The sequence below is a fragment of the Rhinatrema bivittatum genome, chromosome 2 (genome assembly GCF_901001135.1).
Source record: "Rhinatrema bivittatum chromosome 2, aRhiBiv1.1, whole genome shotgun sequence".
In the NCBI taxonomy this organism is placed as follows: domain Eukaryota; kingdom Metazoa; phylum Chordata; class Amphibia; order Gymnophiona; family Rhinatrematidae; genus Rhinatrema; species Rhinatrema bivittatum.
In genome coordinates, this window is record NC_042616.1 from 240514006 (window position 1) to 240526687 (window position 12682).

At 43.8% G+C, this 12682-nt stretch overlaps 1 protein-coding gene across 3 annotated transcripts in view; it reads right to left on the reverse strand.

The window, feature by feature from the left end:
• Positions 1–12682, reverse strand: part of TOPBP1 (DNA topoisomerase II binding protein 1) — a 248317-nt gene that overhangs the window by 110137 nt on the left and 125498 nt on the right. For 2 of the 3 annotated variants that reach the window (XM_029589327.1, XM_029589329.1), the window contains exons 16-18: positions 4031–4143; positions 3736–3859; positions 3028–3171 (exon numbers count right to left, since the gene is read on the reverse strand). In XM_029589327.1, coding sequence (XP_029445187.1) covers positions 3028–3171; positions 3736–3859; positions 4031–4143 — 381 coding nt within the window. The remainder of the gene's footprint in view (positions 1–3027; positions 3172–3735; positions 3860–4030; positions 4144–12682) is intronic. The other variant, XM_029589328.1, reaches the window with a different exon arrangement.

Sequence of the window (12682 nt, forward strand, 5' to 3'; positions counted from 1 at the left end):
CTTTTGCGTTCCAGGAAGATCTTCACTTCTTTGGCTTATGTCAGAGTGCGGCGGGTCTTTGAGTCTTGGTGTGTAGACCACAAGGTGGATCCTACTCGGGCTCTGGTGTACGATATATTATCTTTCCTACAGGCTGGCTTGGTTAAAGGCCTCTCGTGTAGTTGTTTGTGGGTTCAGGTAGCGGCCCTCTGTTGTTTCTGTGGTAAAATTTGAGGTGTGACCTTTGCTGCAAATCCGGATGTGGCACGGTTTCTCAGGGGGACTAAATACCTGTGTCCTCCGGTCCGGAATCCTTGTCTTTCGTGGAGTTTAAATTTGGTATTTTGAGTTCTATGTGCGGCACCTTTTGAACCTTTAAAACGGGCAACAGTAAAGGATCTTACCTTAAAGGTGATTTTTCTTGTGGCTATTACCTCAGCTCACCGGGTGTCTAAGCTACAGACTTTGTCCTGCAGGGAGCCCTCTCTCAGAATTACGGATACGGGGGTCTCATTGCGGACTGTTCCTTCCTTTCTTCCAAAGGTATCATCCTTTCACTTGAATCAGTTGATAGAACTCCCGTCTTTTCCGGACTTGGACTGCTCTGATCCCCAAGCTAGGAATCTGAGGAAACTAGACATATGTCATGTTCTACTATGAATTTTGGAGGTTACCAATGGTTTCCGTATGTCGGATCATCTTTTTGTGCTCTGCAGCGATCCCAAAAGAGGATATAAGGCGTCTAGGGCTATGATCGCCCGCTGGGTAAAAGAGACTTAATTCAGCCTACTTGCTTCATGGTCAGCCGCTTCCGGTCGGTCTTAAAGCATATTCTACAGGCGACCTCGTGGGCAGAGTGTCAGCAAATTTCTCCGCAGGAGATTTGTAGAGCGGCTACTTGGAAGTCCTTGCATACCTTTGCTAGGCATTACCAATTGTATGTTCAGGCCCCAGGTTCTGGGGGTTTTGGTGAAGGAGTGATCCGAGCAGGCCTCTCAGGATCCTACCCTGGGCAGTGGAACTCTGATACATCCCAGGAGTCTGGACTGATCTGGGTACATACAGGGAAAGGAAAATTGGTTCTTACCTGCTAATTTTCGTTCCTGTAATATCACGGATCAGTCCAGAGTCCCACCCTTCTTCAGCGTGGAAATAACGGAGTGGCCACTCATTCAATACTTTTTAAATACTCTCTGCAGAATAGTTTTGCAAAGTTTTTTTTGAAGAATTCATGGGTTCTGCTCCTACTTGGGGTTAGTGATCTGGTTTTTGTCACCGGTCATAGCCAGCATGAAGTTCACAATGTTCCGGTTAATTAGTTTTAAGATGTTCTGCTTTGATACCATGTAATACTGATGGACTGTAGGTGGCACCTCAGGGTATAGGGCAGAGTCAGTCAAAACGTCTCTGTCTCCATCTGCTGGGGAGACAAAACCCAGGAATCTGGACTGATCCGTGGTACTACAGGAACGAAAAATAGCAGGTAAGAACCAATTTTCATTTCTCCTCAATTCACAAGATACAGAAAAACCCTGCAGATTTGCTTTTGAATATAGTAGAAACACCCATTGTTATAGGCCTATTAGCCATTTCTGGAAACATGGAAAAGCTAGACTATATTCAAAAGCGAATCTGCAGGTTTTTCTGTATCTTGTGAATTGAGGAAAACTCAGTTTTTTTCCACTTCTATGGAGCTTCATTCTCTCCTCTTATAATCCTTTAATCTCCTCAATGCCATAGAGCTAACTTCACAAATAATAATGTGAAGCTTAACCTTGAATATTTAAATAAAGAAGCTTCCTCTTCTCAACATGTCGTAACCAAACAGATGTTTTGAATTTTAGACATTGGAACTTGCTTTTAAAACTTTATCCACAGGAAAAGCAAACTGACACCTTCAACTTTTAATTCCCGATGGTGCTTCCTTAATGCAAATGTATTATCTACTTTTCTTTCTTTCTTGTTCGATCACTTGTTTCACAAAAGCATCTACTGTTTCTTGTGTCTCAAAAAAGTGTATTTTCCCTCCATGCCAAACTTTGAGCTTGGTGGGATATTGCATTGTGAATCTTAATTTTTCTTTATCAATTCATAACTCACTTGAGTGAACACTCAGCATTTCAACGATATTTGATTCGAGACATCCTGGAAAATCAGTACACTGCTGTTTTTATATTGCAGATCTCTTACTTTCCTTGACTTCAGAAATAATTCTGACTTCTGTGCAAAGTTTAGAAACTTTGCCAGGACTACTCAGGGTCTTGTTCCCGTCTTGGTTTTTGGGCTCACCTGATGCACCCTCTCTATTACTATTTTTATCCTCTGACTCAGGAATTTGTAGGGCCTGCAAAAGCCAAGATTCCAACACAATGATCAAGTCCTCCTCTGGGACTGAATCAGGAAGTCTCACAAATCTTAAATTGTTTCTCCAGGTTATATTTTCTAAGTCATCTATTTTTGCTGTTGTACTCTGTAGTGTTTTTTCCAGCATCACTAGGGAGTTAGTATCATCTTCTAATACAGAAATTCGACCCTTGGCCATGTCCAAACGTCTCCCTATATCTGAGATAGTCTCTTTTAATTACGGTAACTCAGATTAGTATTAATAGTTTCAAACTTGCCTTTTAATGCTTCCACCACTGCCTTAGTAAGAGTTCCAATCACTGTCATCCATATTGTGCAGACCTGACGATTCCTGCCTTTTAGCCATTTTACTTTCTGTTGGCTTGCTTTTTTCCCCATTCCTTTCTCTGTAGTCATGACTTGCTCACCCTTTAATACAAATCTGTCTATAAGCTGTTAAAGCATTCGGATTATCAACCTTGCAATTCCATCTAATAACGATAACAGCTAATACTGTAAAAATGTGGAGAAGGTATCCAGAGCTCCAGCGAGACCACCCTGCTTGGCTCAGATCATGTGATCTCCAGACAGTAAACATTTTACAGCTGAGCACAATAAATAAAAGGTTAATACTCTATACATTTATTTTCTTGGGTACAAAATTGCTGCCACTGATATTGCTATTGACTATAAATCTTGTTATACCTTTCCATGCTTCACTGTCTTGGCAGTTGATGTAAGCTGAGTGATGGATCTGGCATCTTGCACTGCACTGATATCCAAGCTCATCTTGGGATTGTAAGTGGGAGGATAGAGAGATTCAGGAAGTCGCTTCATTTCTTCTGCACACTGGAACATGGAGAGGTAAGTTTAAAATTAATTATCAAAACATAAACTGTGGCTGTATACACTTAGCTACACAGTTGATTCTCTCAATCTTTTCAGATTGAAGAAAAAAAAAAAAAAAGATCCAGAACCTTCAGTGGAGCGGCACCTGTCTTGGAACTCTCTAGTCCCCATCTTGCAGGCCAATAATAACCACATAGCATTTCATTGCCAAATGAAAACATGGTTCTTAAACCAGCAAAGCCACAGATCTTCCAGACTTGCCCCAATTGCCAACCAAGCAGATAATTAGCTTTGGCTATCATCCTCATGTAACATACCCTAAGATCATGTATTGATTTCCCTTGTTTACTCCAACAACATGCTTAGATTTTTAGCATTTAAAGTCTACTGTGAAGAAGTGGCCCTACTTCCCCCCTCCTTAATATGGGCTGGACCAGACATCTAGTCTAGTCCACCTTAAATCCTATAAGGAGAGAGAGCCCTGTGGGTGGGACCCTGCTGGGGCAGGATAGGAATGTGAGCCCAGCTGGGATCAGGAGGCCTCAGCATCTCCAGGATACATACCGCCAAAAGCCAGTGCTCAGAAACGATGTGTACTCCCCGCTCTTTAACAGATTTGTATTCTCTGTTATTGTCATTCTGCCTTCCCTGGTAAATGAAGTGAGTCACCGTTTCATCAAAGCACCACCTACAAGAACAGAGATATGCATACATACATAATTATGTCTATTATCTAGAATGTTTGCTCTCTCATTTACAGGAAATATATCATAAAGCCGACAGATAGAACAGTTCATGAACAAGTTGCATGCATAACAATCCTGTCTAACCAAGCACTCCGCAGCATTCAGTGTAATACCTATAATCTGCTCCAAGAGAAGCTGCAATACCATTCAAGTCTCCCTGCTTCTTACTGAGTTTCTTACTGACGCAGACCACGATGTCAGTTAGAGGTTTGATTTCTTCTTCCTGCTTTAAGAAGAAAGTAGTAATAATTTGGCAGCATGAAGAAAAGATAACAAATATCAGTTGCACTACAGCCTCCTTACTTCAAAATTAAAATTGAAGAACTAAGCAGTAATCCTTGATGGACAGCACAATAATTAGAAGAGTTTTAGCATCTTTCACTTATCTACTTGAGCCTGGGTACTGGAGGGCAATTCTAATTCACTTCTTATTTTTTTGTTGAATCTTCAAGGTGAAAGAAAGAAAGAAAGAAAGAACAGAGAAAAAATAGGAAGGAGGGGAAGAGGGAAGGATTTTCATAGAATAAACTGGAAGATCTTGCTCCAATCATTGGAAGCTCCCCTGGTCAAAAGGCTATGCTCAACTCGGGGAGAAAATCCAAGGTCTATTATTCCATGAGCAGCCAAATCCACCAGCTTTCTCTTCACCTGGCATAAACCAGGACTCAGTTATAACATGGGATGCTTGCCTAACATCTGCTGAAAACAGAGAATACAGGCAAGCGGAGGTCAGCATGGGACCTTATAAGGGGTGACATCAGCAAATCTGTTGTTCTCTATCTCCATCTGCTGGCTGGAGAGCATAACCTATGTGCCTGGACTGGTCTGGCTGGATGAGGAGGAAAGGATTCCCTTCACCTTTGCAGCTGCATCTTCTTTCCTGCCAGAAAGTCTGCACAACACTGAAATGTGCTATAATCAATGCAGTACTCTCTTGTGCATAACAGACGACTGCAGCAGGGAGAATGCTACATCACAAAGGATACAATGCCAGTACAGAATATAGCATACAAAAATTATTTAAGATTTTCTTTTAAAATGTGATATATAGAGAGTAAATTGTTCCCTATGTAACATGTTGAATGTTAAGTAAATCAGGATACTACTGTGCTGTTACTTAGAATCCCATGAAGACAAAACAAAACACATAACAGCAGCACAAATAATTGAATAGTGGACCCAGGGAATTTATTTTTTAATAGAAACAAGGGATGTGATAAAATGCTTATGAATGACTACAGTGGACATATACACATACTTGTCGATAATTGAGATAAATACCAAGTTGCATATCTATAAGGGGTGTTCCTTGCAGACAGCAGGACAATCAGCCACATAAGGGCTGACTTCATCCAATGGCACCTGTGGATGACATGACCCACTTATGTGATCGATCGTTCTACTTTTCCTTCAGAGAATGCTGTATACATGAATAGATTATGTGTCCCATATAATTATTAGATATTCATATTTTCTGATTTTAACTTGCATTGTGATGACCAAACTTATTAGCTTAGGGCTTTCTTTCTTTAAGAGATACTGGCATGGAACTGTTACTATATTTTCTGACATACAAGGAAAAGCATATCCTAGACCTCATTTTTTGCTTCAGGGTTGATGAAGAAGAAATACAATATGCATTTCGTGGGCTCTAGACTATTCCCTTGGTCTGAGCATCTAATTTTATCTTCTTCTTTTGAGTTTGGTTGTAATGTTGAATTTTTAACAAAATGTAAGGCTATATTTTAAATTACTGAATGGGGGAAATTAGATGACCTTTTAAAAATAGATTAGCTAACTGTTTAGAACCAATAACTGGTGAATCCTAGAACATAAGATTTGCCGTAATGAGTCAGACCAAAGGTCCATTAAACCCAGTATTCTGTTTCCAACACTGGCCAATCCAGGTCACCCAAAAGACTCAATGTTGCTTATGCCAGGGACATGCAGCGGATTTCCCCAAGTCTATCTTGATAATGTTTTATGGATGATTCTTCCAGGAACTTGTCCAAACCTTTTTTAAACCCAGCTACACTAATAGCTTTTACCACATCCTCTGATAAATTCCAGAGTTTAATTATGCATTAAGGTGAAATAACGTATCTGATTAATTTCCTTTCCTCTAAGGAGGGCAGGCTAATCCACACTGGTGGGGTATGCACTCCCACCAGCAGATGGAAATGGAAAAAATTGACTTGCTGACATCACTGACATGTAGCACTGCCCATCCGCCTGCCAGTATCTCTAGAAAAGCCAAAGTGTGAATAAATTATATTTGAAATATGACTATTAATAGTCAATGATTTATTACTTCCAGCCATATGGAAAGCACTGAGCTCAGTAAAAATGTATCATCAACTGACCTTAGGGGCTGGTTTTTCACTTACCGGCCTTCAAATCACTCAAACACTCTGCATCATCCCCGAATAAAGGACGAACTGAAAACAATACCAAATAGGCAGCCCAGGGCAGGTTGTGGATTTGCCTGCCTTCCTTAGACGAAAGGAAATTATCAAGAAAGAACTAATTTCAACTTTCCTCTGCATTCAAGCAGGCCAGTCCACACAGGTGAGATGTACCAAAGCTTTTCCTGAAACAGGTGGGAGGCTGCCTACGCTCCTGTCAACACTGTGCTTGTTAAGGCCGCATCCTCTTCAGCCTTAATATCCAAGTGGTAATGCTTGGAGAAATTACGTAAGGAGGACCATGTTGCTGCCCGGCAAATCTTGACAGGAGATAACTGAATCTCTGCCGATGAGACTGCCTGAGCTCTAATGGAATGCGCCCTGACCTGTCTAGGCAATGGAACAACTGTATCCACATTTTGTTAGGCAGATTTAAGAACTTAGTGTTATCTGAAACTTTTTTTTTTTTTTTTTTTTACAATGGATTGCTGCTTTCTTTTCAAGAAGGAATGTGCACCTTTGTGTGAAAGGGAATCTTTCATCTTCTACTGATTTATATTCCAGAATCCCTCACAACCCTCTTGTCCCCATTATTATTCAATCATTTTCTTTTTACAGAAGTTGGGAAAATTGTTTTGTTCTTTAGGTTTATTTGTATGCTAATGAGATACAAATTGTTGTTCCTGTTGATAAAGATAGGGTACAGAGCGGGTTGCCAATTTTTCCAAAGACCAGGACTGGACACGAGGACCAGGGGCAGGGTGGGGTGTTCCCACCTCCTTCTTTACATAAATTTGCATATATTTCAGATTCTGCCACTTGGAACCCATTTGGCCTACGCTGTAACGCATGTTGGGTATGGACTTGGACCTCAGAAAGCAATGAGTTTACTGAATTACAATTACAGTATAGTAAACCTCTCATATCAAAACAGCACTAAAAGCTAGCACTCAAACAATAACAACCCTACCTATGAAAAAAGGCAACACTACAAATATTACACCAGGCCCTAAAACACAAACACACCTCCTATTAGGAAAACAGAACAAGCCAGGCTGCTGTTGAACCCTACTCAAATTACACTCTGGCAGAATATCTCACTTCGGCCACATAAGCAGAATGCAGACCCTCACCAAACACAGAATAAAGAAATCATGAAGTATAATCAGAAACATGCAGACAACAATTCAACTGGAAAATGCAACAAGCCTCACTCTGTATGCAGTGTAACAATGGAAAAACAAAACATCACCATGTCTCATAAAACATCAAACAAACAAAAAATAAAATATATAAACATCTATCATAATAGTAAAAAGAATACATATTTCAAAACTGCTGATGAATAGAACATTAAAAATTAATATAAAATTTGTTTATAAATTTCACAAACACCAATAAAATATTTCAGAACAGCAGAGTCATCAAATAATAGCCAATAATTTGAATTAAGGATTACAAAATTTCCTTTTTCCATACCTGAGAATTTTTAATTTCCAGTCACCCTGCAACTGTTGTGGATTATTTTGAGACAGATGAGAGGGAAGGCGAGGGAGCCACAAACTTTCTTCTGTTATACCCACAGGTTCATTCTCTCTCACACTAATGGACACGCACTTTCACATTCTCCCTCTCTCACAAATGCTGTTCACATGCTCTTTAAGAAATTGCCATACTGGGTCAGATCAAGGGTCCATCAAGCCCAGCATCCTATTTCCAACAGAGGCCAAACCAGGCTACAAAAACTGGCAAGTACTCAAACACTAAGATCATCCCATACTACTGATGCCAGTAATCGCAGTGGCTATTCCCTAAGTCAACTTGATTAATAGCAGTTAATGGACCTCTCCCCCAAGAATCCATCCAAACCCAGCCACACCAACTGCACCAACCATTCTCACACACACACACTCCCTCTCACATACATTCTCACTGATACAGGCACACACATGCTATCTCTCACATATATATTCAGTGACATACACACACATGCTGTCACTGACACATATGCTCTCTCACATATGCTTTAACTGGCACACACACGCTCACATTTGCATTTGATACACACTAACGCTCATATTCTTTGCACACACACATGCTCTCACACGTTCACATTTGCCTTCACTGATACACAAATGCTTGTGCTGGTGACTCCCTTTTACCTCACAGCTCCTTGAAAAAGTATCTCAGTAGTGTGTCCGTGTTGCGCAGACAGGCCATAGTGTGAGGCAAATCAACAAAGGAGAATTATTTAGTAGGGTGGGAAGAGGGAACTTGTGTTATTCACTCGTGCTCCCTGGGGTCCCTGCCTGCAGCAGCAGATTATACACTCTAAGTTATCTCTGCAGTGAACAGAGACCTGGGGCTGATTATCGGCATACCCAAAAGCTATAGGGTCACAGGAAGGAGGTGGGTCCATATGCTGACATTTTTTTTTTTTTAAACTTCAAATGGTGTCTCTAGGGAGAGGAGCCGGCCAGCCCGGGGGGAAGGGGGGGAACAAGGCTTATTTTCCATCAGCCAACCTCACAGAGTTTGTAGCGACCCGTACTTGGGGAGTGGGATGGAGACTCTAAGCCCAGGCTTGTTTTGTGCTATTTGCTGGGTCTGCTCTTTGGCACTGGAGCCTATTACTCTTTCTACCTTGCTCTCTTACATTTCAGTCTCTCTGCATCAGGCTGGGTTCTGTTGGAAGAGAGCAGGCCTCTCTTTCTCTTTGTCTTCAGATACACCCCCCTCTGCTGATTGGCCCTAGGCCTTACTGACCGGGTTTTAAAGTGTTCAGTTACCCTTGTAAGCGGACACTGTAGAATTACCTGCAAAACCGGGCTGTCCAGTCTAAAACTGGGCAGTTGGTCACCCTAGGTATAGACCTAGCAGGAATTAGATCAAAGACTGGCAGAAGTTTTCTAACTGATTTGTGAAGAAAAGAATACAAGTTTTGAAAGCATGGAGATCAGAAGATGATTATTTACCAGTAGTTATGTGAAATCTGAATCTGTGAATTATACACTTGTGGTGAAGGATCTGGGGGTTCCATTGGATAAGAAAATTGTTCCTTACCTGCTAATTTTCATTCCTGTATTACCACGGATCAGTCCAGACAGTGGGTAATGTCCCCCTTCCAGCAGATGGAGTCAGAGAAAAACGCAAAGAGCGCCCTCATATAAGCAGGTGCACCCTCTGCGCCCTCTTCAGTATTAAGAATATCAAAGCATAAATAAGAGTACTGGATGGCTCAAGCAAACTCAGAAACCAAGTAAAGATTAATAGTGAACAAGTATAAACTTTGAGAACCATAAACTTGCAACGAGAACTCTTGAAAAAACAGCCACATATGTGACCAGGAACAGTCAGCTGGAAGAACAATCCCAATCCCATAAAATCCTTAGGGAGGGCATCTGGACTAATCCGTGGTACTACAGGAACGAAAATTAGCAGGTAAGAAATAATTTTCTTTTCCCTGTATGTACCCAGATCAGTCTAGACAGTGGGATGTACCAAAGCTTCCCTACGTAGGGTGGGCCCTGGATAGCCCTGCTCGGACGACGTGAGTGCCAAAGGAGCCAAAATCCGGTGACTGAATATTTAAACAATAATGCCGTGCAAAGGTGTGCAGCAATTTCCAGGTAGCCACACGGCAGATCTCCTGAGGAGAGACAGCCTGGCTCTCGGCCCAGGACGTGGCTGGGGCGCGGAGCGAGTGAGCCATAATTCCCGCTGGCGGTTGTCGTCCTGCTCCTACGTACGCTGAGGCGATTGCTTCCTTCAACCAGTGCGCAATGTTTGTTTTGGAAGCCTTGTTGCCCTTCTTGAGGCCACTCCAGAGGACAAAGAGATGGTCGGACAATCGGAAGTCATTAGTGACCTCCAGATAGAGAATAAGAACGCGCTTGACATCAAGGCGGCGGAGTTCTCTGGATGCCTCATTCTAGAAGGATGGGAGTTCCACTGATTGATTCACATGCAAAGATGATACTACCTTTGGCAGAAAAGATGGAACTGTAGACAAGGATACTCCCGAATCCGTGAAACATAGGTAGGGCTCCCTGCATGAGAGAGCCTGGAGTTCCGAAATCTGGCGGGCCGAGGAAATGGACACTAGAAAGACTGTCTTGAGCATAAGATCCTTCAGAGTGGTATGCTTTAGCGGCTCGAATGGAGGACCGCCGAGTATCCGAAGTACCAAATTTAGGCTCCAAGAGGGGTATAGGGCATGTACCAGAGGCTTCACATGCTTAACAACTTTCAAAAATCTCACTATATCAGGATGTGAAGAAAGAGGAGCCCCGTCCAGATGCCGGATGAGGGATCCAAGGGCTGCCACCTGAACCCGCAGGGAGTTGGAGGCCAATCCCTTCTCCAGGCCTCGCTGAAGGAAGGATAGGATTTGTGCTGCTGAGGCAAAGGTGGAGATACGTGTATGGACATACACCAGGCCTTGAAAACCTTCCAGACCCGGACATAGGAGAGAGAAGTGGAAATTTTCCTGGCTTTGAGGAGAGTCGAAATAACATCCTCCTGGTAACCTCATCTTCTCAACCTGCGCCTCTCAAAAGCCAAGCCGCAAGACAGAAGCGATCTGCCCTGTCGAAAATACAGGACCCTGACGCAGAAGGTTGGGCAGATGTCCCAGATGGAGCAGGCCGTCCACTTTGAGGTTTATCAAGTCTGCAAACCACGGTCTGCATGGCCATTCGGGGGCCACTAGGATCACCGGTCCTTGGTGGCTCTCTATTCTCCAAATTACTTTTCCGACCAGGGGCCAGGGGGGGAACATGTATAGCAGAAGGTGTCGCGGCCATGGGAGGACCAGCGCATCTACTCCTTCCACGCCGTGCTCCCTTCTGCGACTGAAGAAGCGTGGGGCCTTCACATTCCTTTGAGTGGCCATCAGGTCCATGTGCGGGGTCCCCCACCGGTGAGAGAGAAGTGTTACCGTGTCCTCGGAGAGTTCCCACTCTCCGGGATCTAAGTGTTGACGGCTTAAGAAATCCGCTTGGACATTGTCCACTCCTGCTATGTGGAACGCCGCCAGGTGAGGGAGGTGAAGCTCCGCCCAAGCCATCAACTTGTCCACTTCCCGAGACACATGATGGCTCCTTGTACCTCCTTGATGATTGATGTATGCCACTGTTGTCGCGTTGTTGGAGAGTATCCGTACGGCCTCATGATGAACTAGGAGAAGAAAGCGCTTCAACACTAGACGAACTGCACTGGTTTCCAGTCAATTTATCAGCCATGTCGCCTGAAGCGACGTCTACTGGCCCTGAGCCGATTGCGCTTGACATACAGCCCCCCAGCCGGAGAGGCTGGCGTCTGCGGTGATGATCACCCACTGAGGGACCTCCAAGTTCACTCCTTGCAATAAATGTTCCAGACTGAGCCACCAGCTCAGGCTGTCCTTGGTCAAGTCTGACAGCAGCAGGAGGGTTTGAAACTCCTGGGATACTGGTTTCCAGAGGGAGAGTAAGGCTCTCTGCAATGGTCGCATATGCGCAAAGGCCCAAGGAACCAAGTCGATAGTTGAGGCCATAGAGCCCAGCACCTGCAGATAATCCCATGCTGTGGGGAGCGGGAGGCAACTGAAGCACTGTATCTGTGAGATTAGGGACCAGGCCAGGTCCGGGCGAAGAAAGACCTTACCCACACTGGAATCGAAGCATGCTCCCAAGAAATCCAGTGACTGAGACTGCTCTTGGCGAAGTTGATGATCCAACCTAGAGAGCGGAGGAGACATAGGGCTCTGCTGACACAGGTTCCTGTATTTCGCTGGGATGAGCCAGTCGTCCAGATAGGGATGAACTAGAATTCCCTCTCTTCGCAGGGCTGCCGCCACCACCACCACCATTACTTTGGTGAAAGTGCGAGGAGCAGACACTAGGCTGAAAGGTAGACCTGAAACTGAAAATGTTGACCGAGAATCTTGAAGCGCAAAAAACGCTGGTGTTCCTTGAAGATAGGGATGTGCAGATAAGCCTCCGTCAGGTCCAAGGATGCTAGAAACTCTCCTCGGTGAACCGCCGCAATGACGGAATGCAACATTTCCATCCGGAAGTGAGGGATCTTGAGGGCTCTGTTGACCGTCTTGAGATCGAGAATTGGACGGAAGGAGCCTTCTTCTTTCTTGGGAACTACGAAGTAAATGGAATAATGGCCTGACCCATGTTCCGCCAGAGGCACTGGAAGGATGGCTCCCAGGGCTAGGAGACAGTCGAGCATCTGACGCACTGTGAGCTGCTTCTTCACTGGTCCGCTTGGAAAGAAGAGGAACCTGTCCCTTAGGGGGCGAGAAAATTCTAAAGCGTAGCCATGCTTTATAATATCCAGGACCCAGAAATCAGAGGTAACCTTGACCCA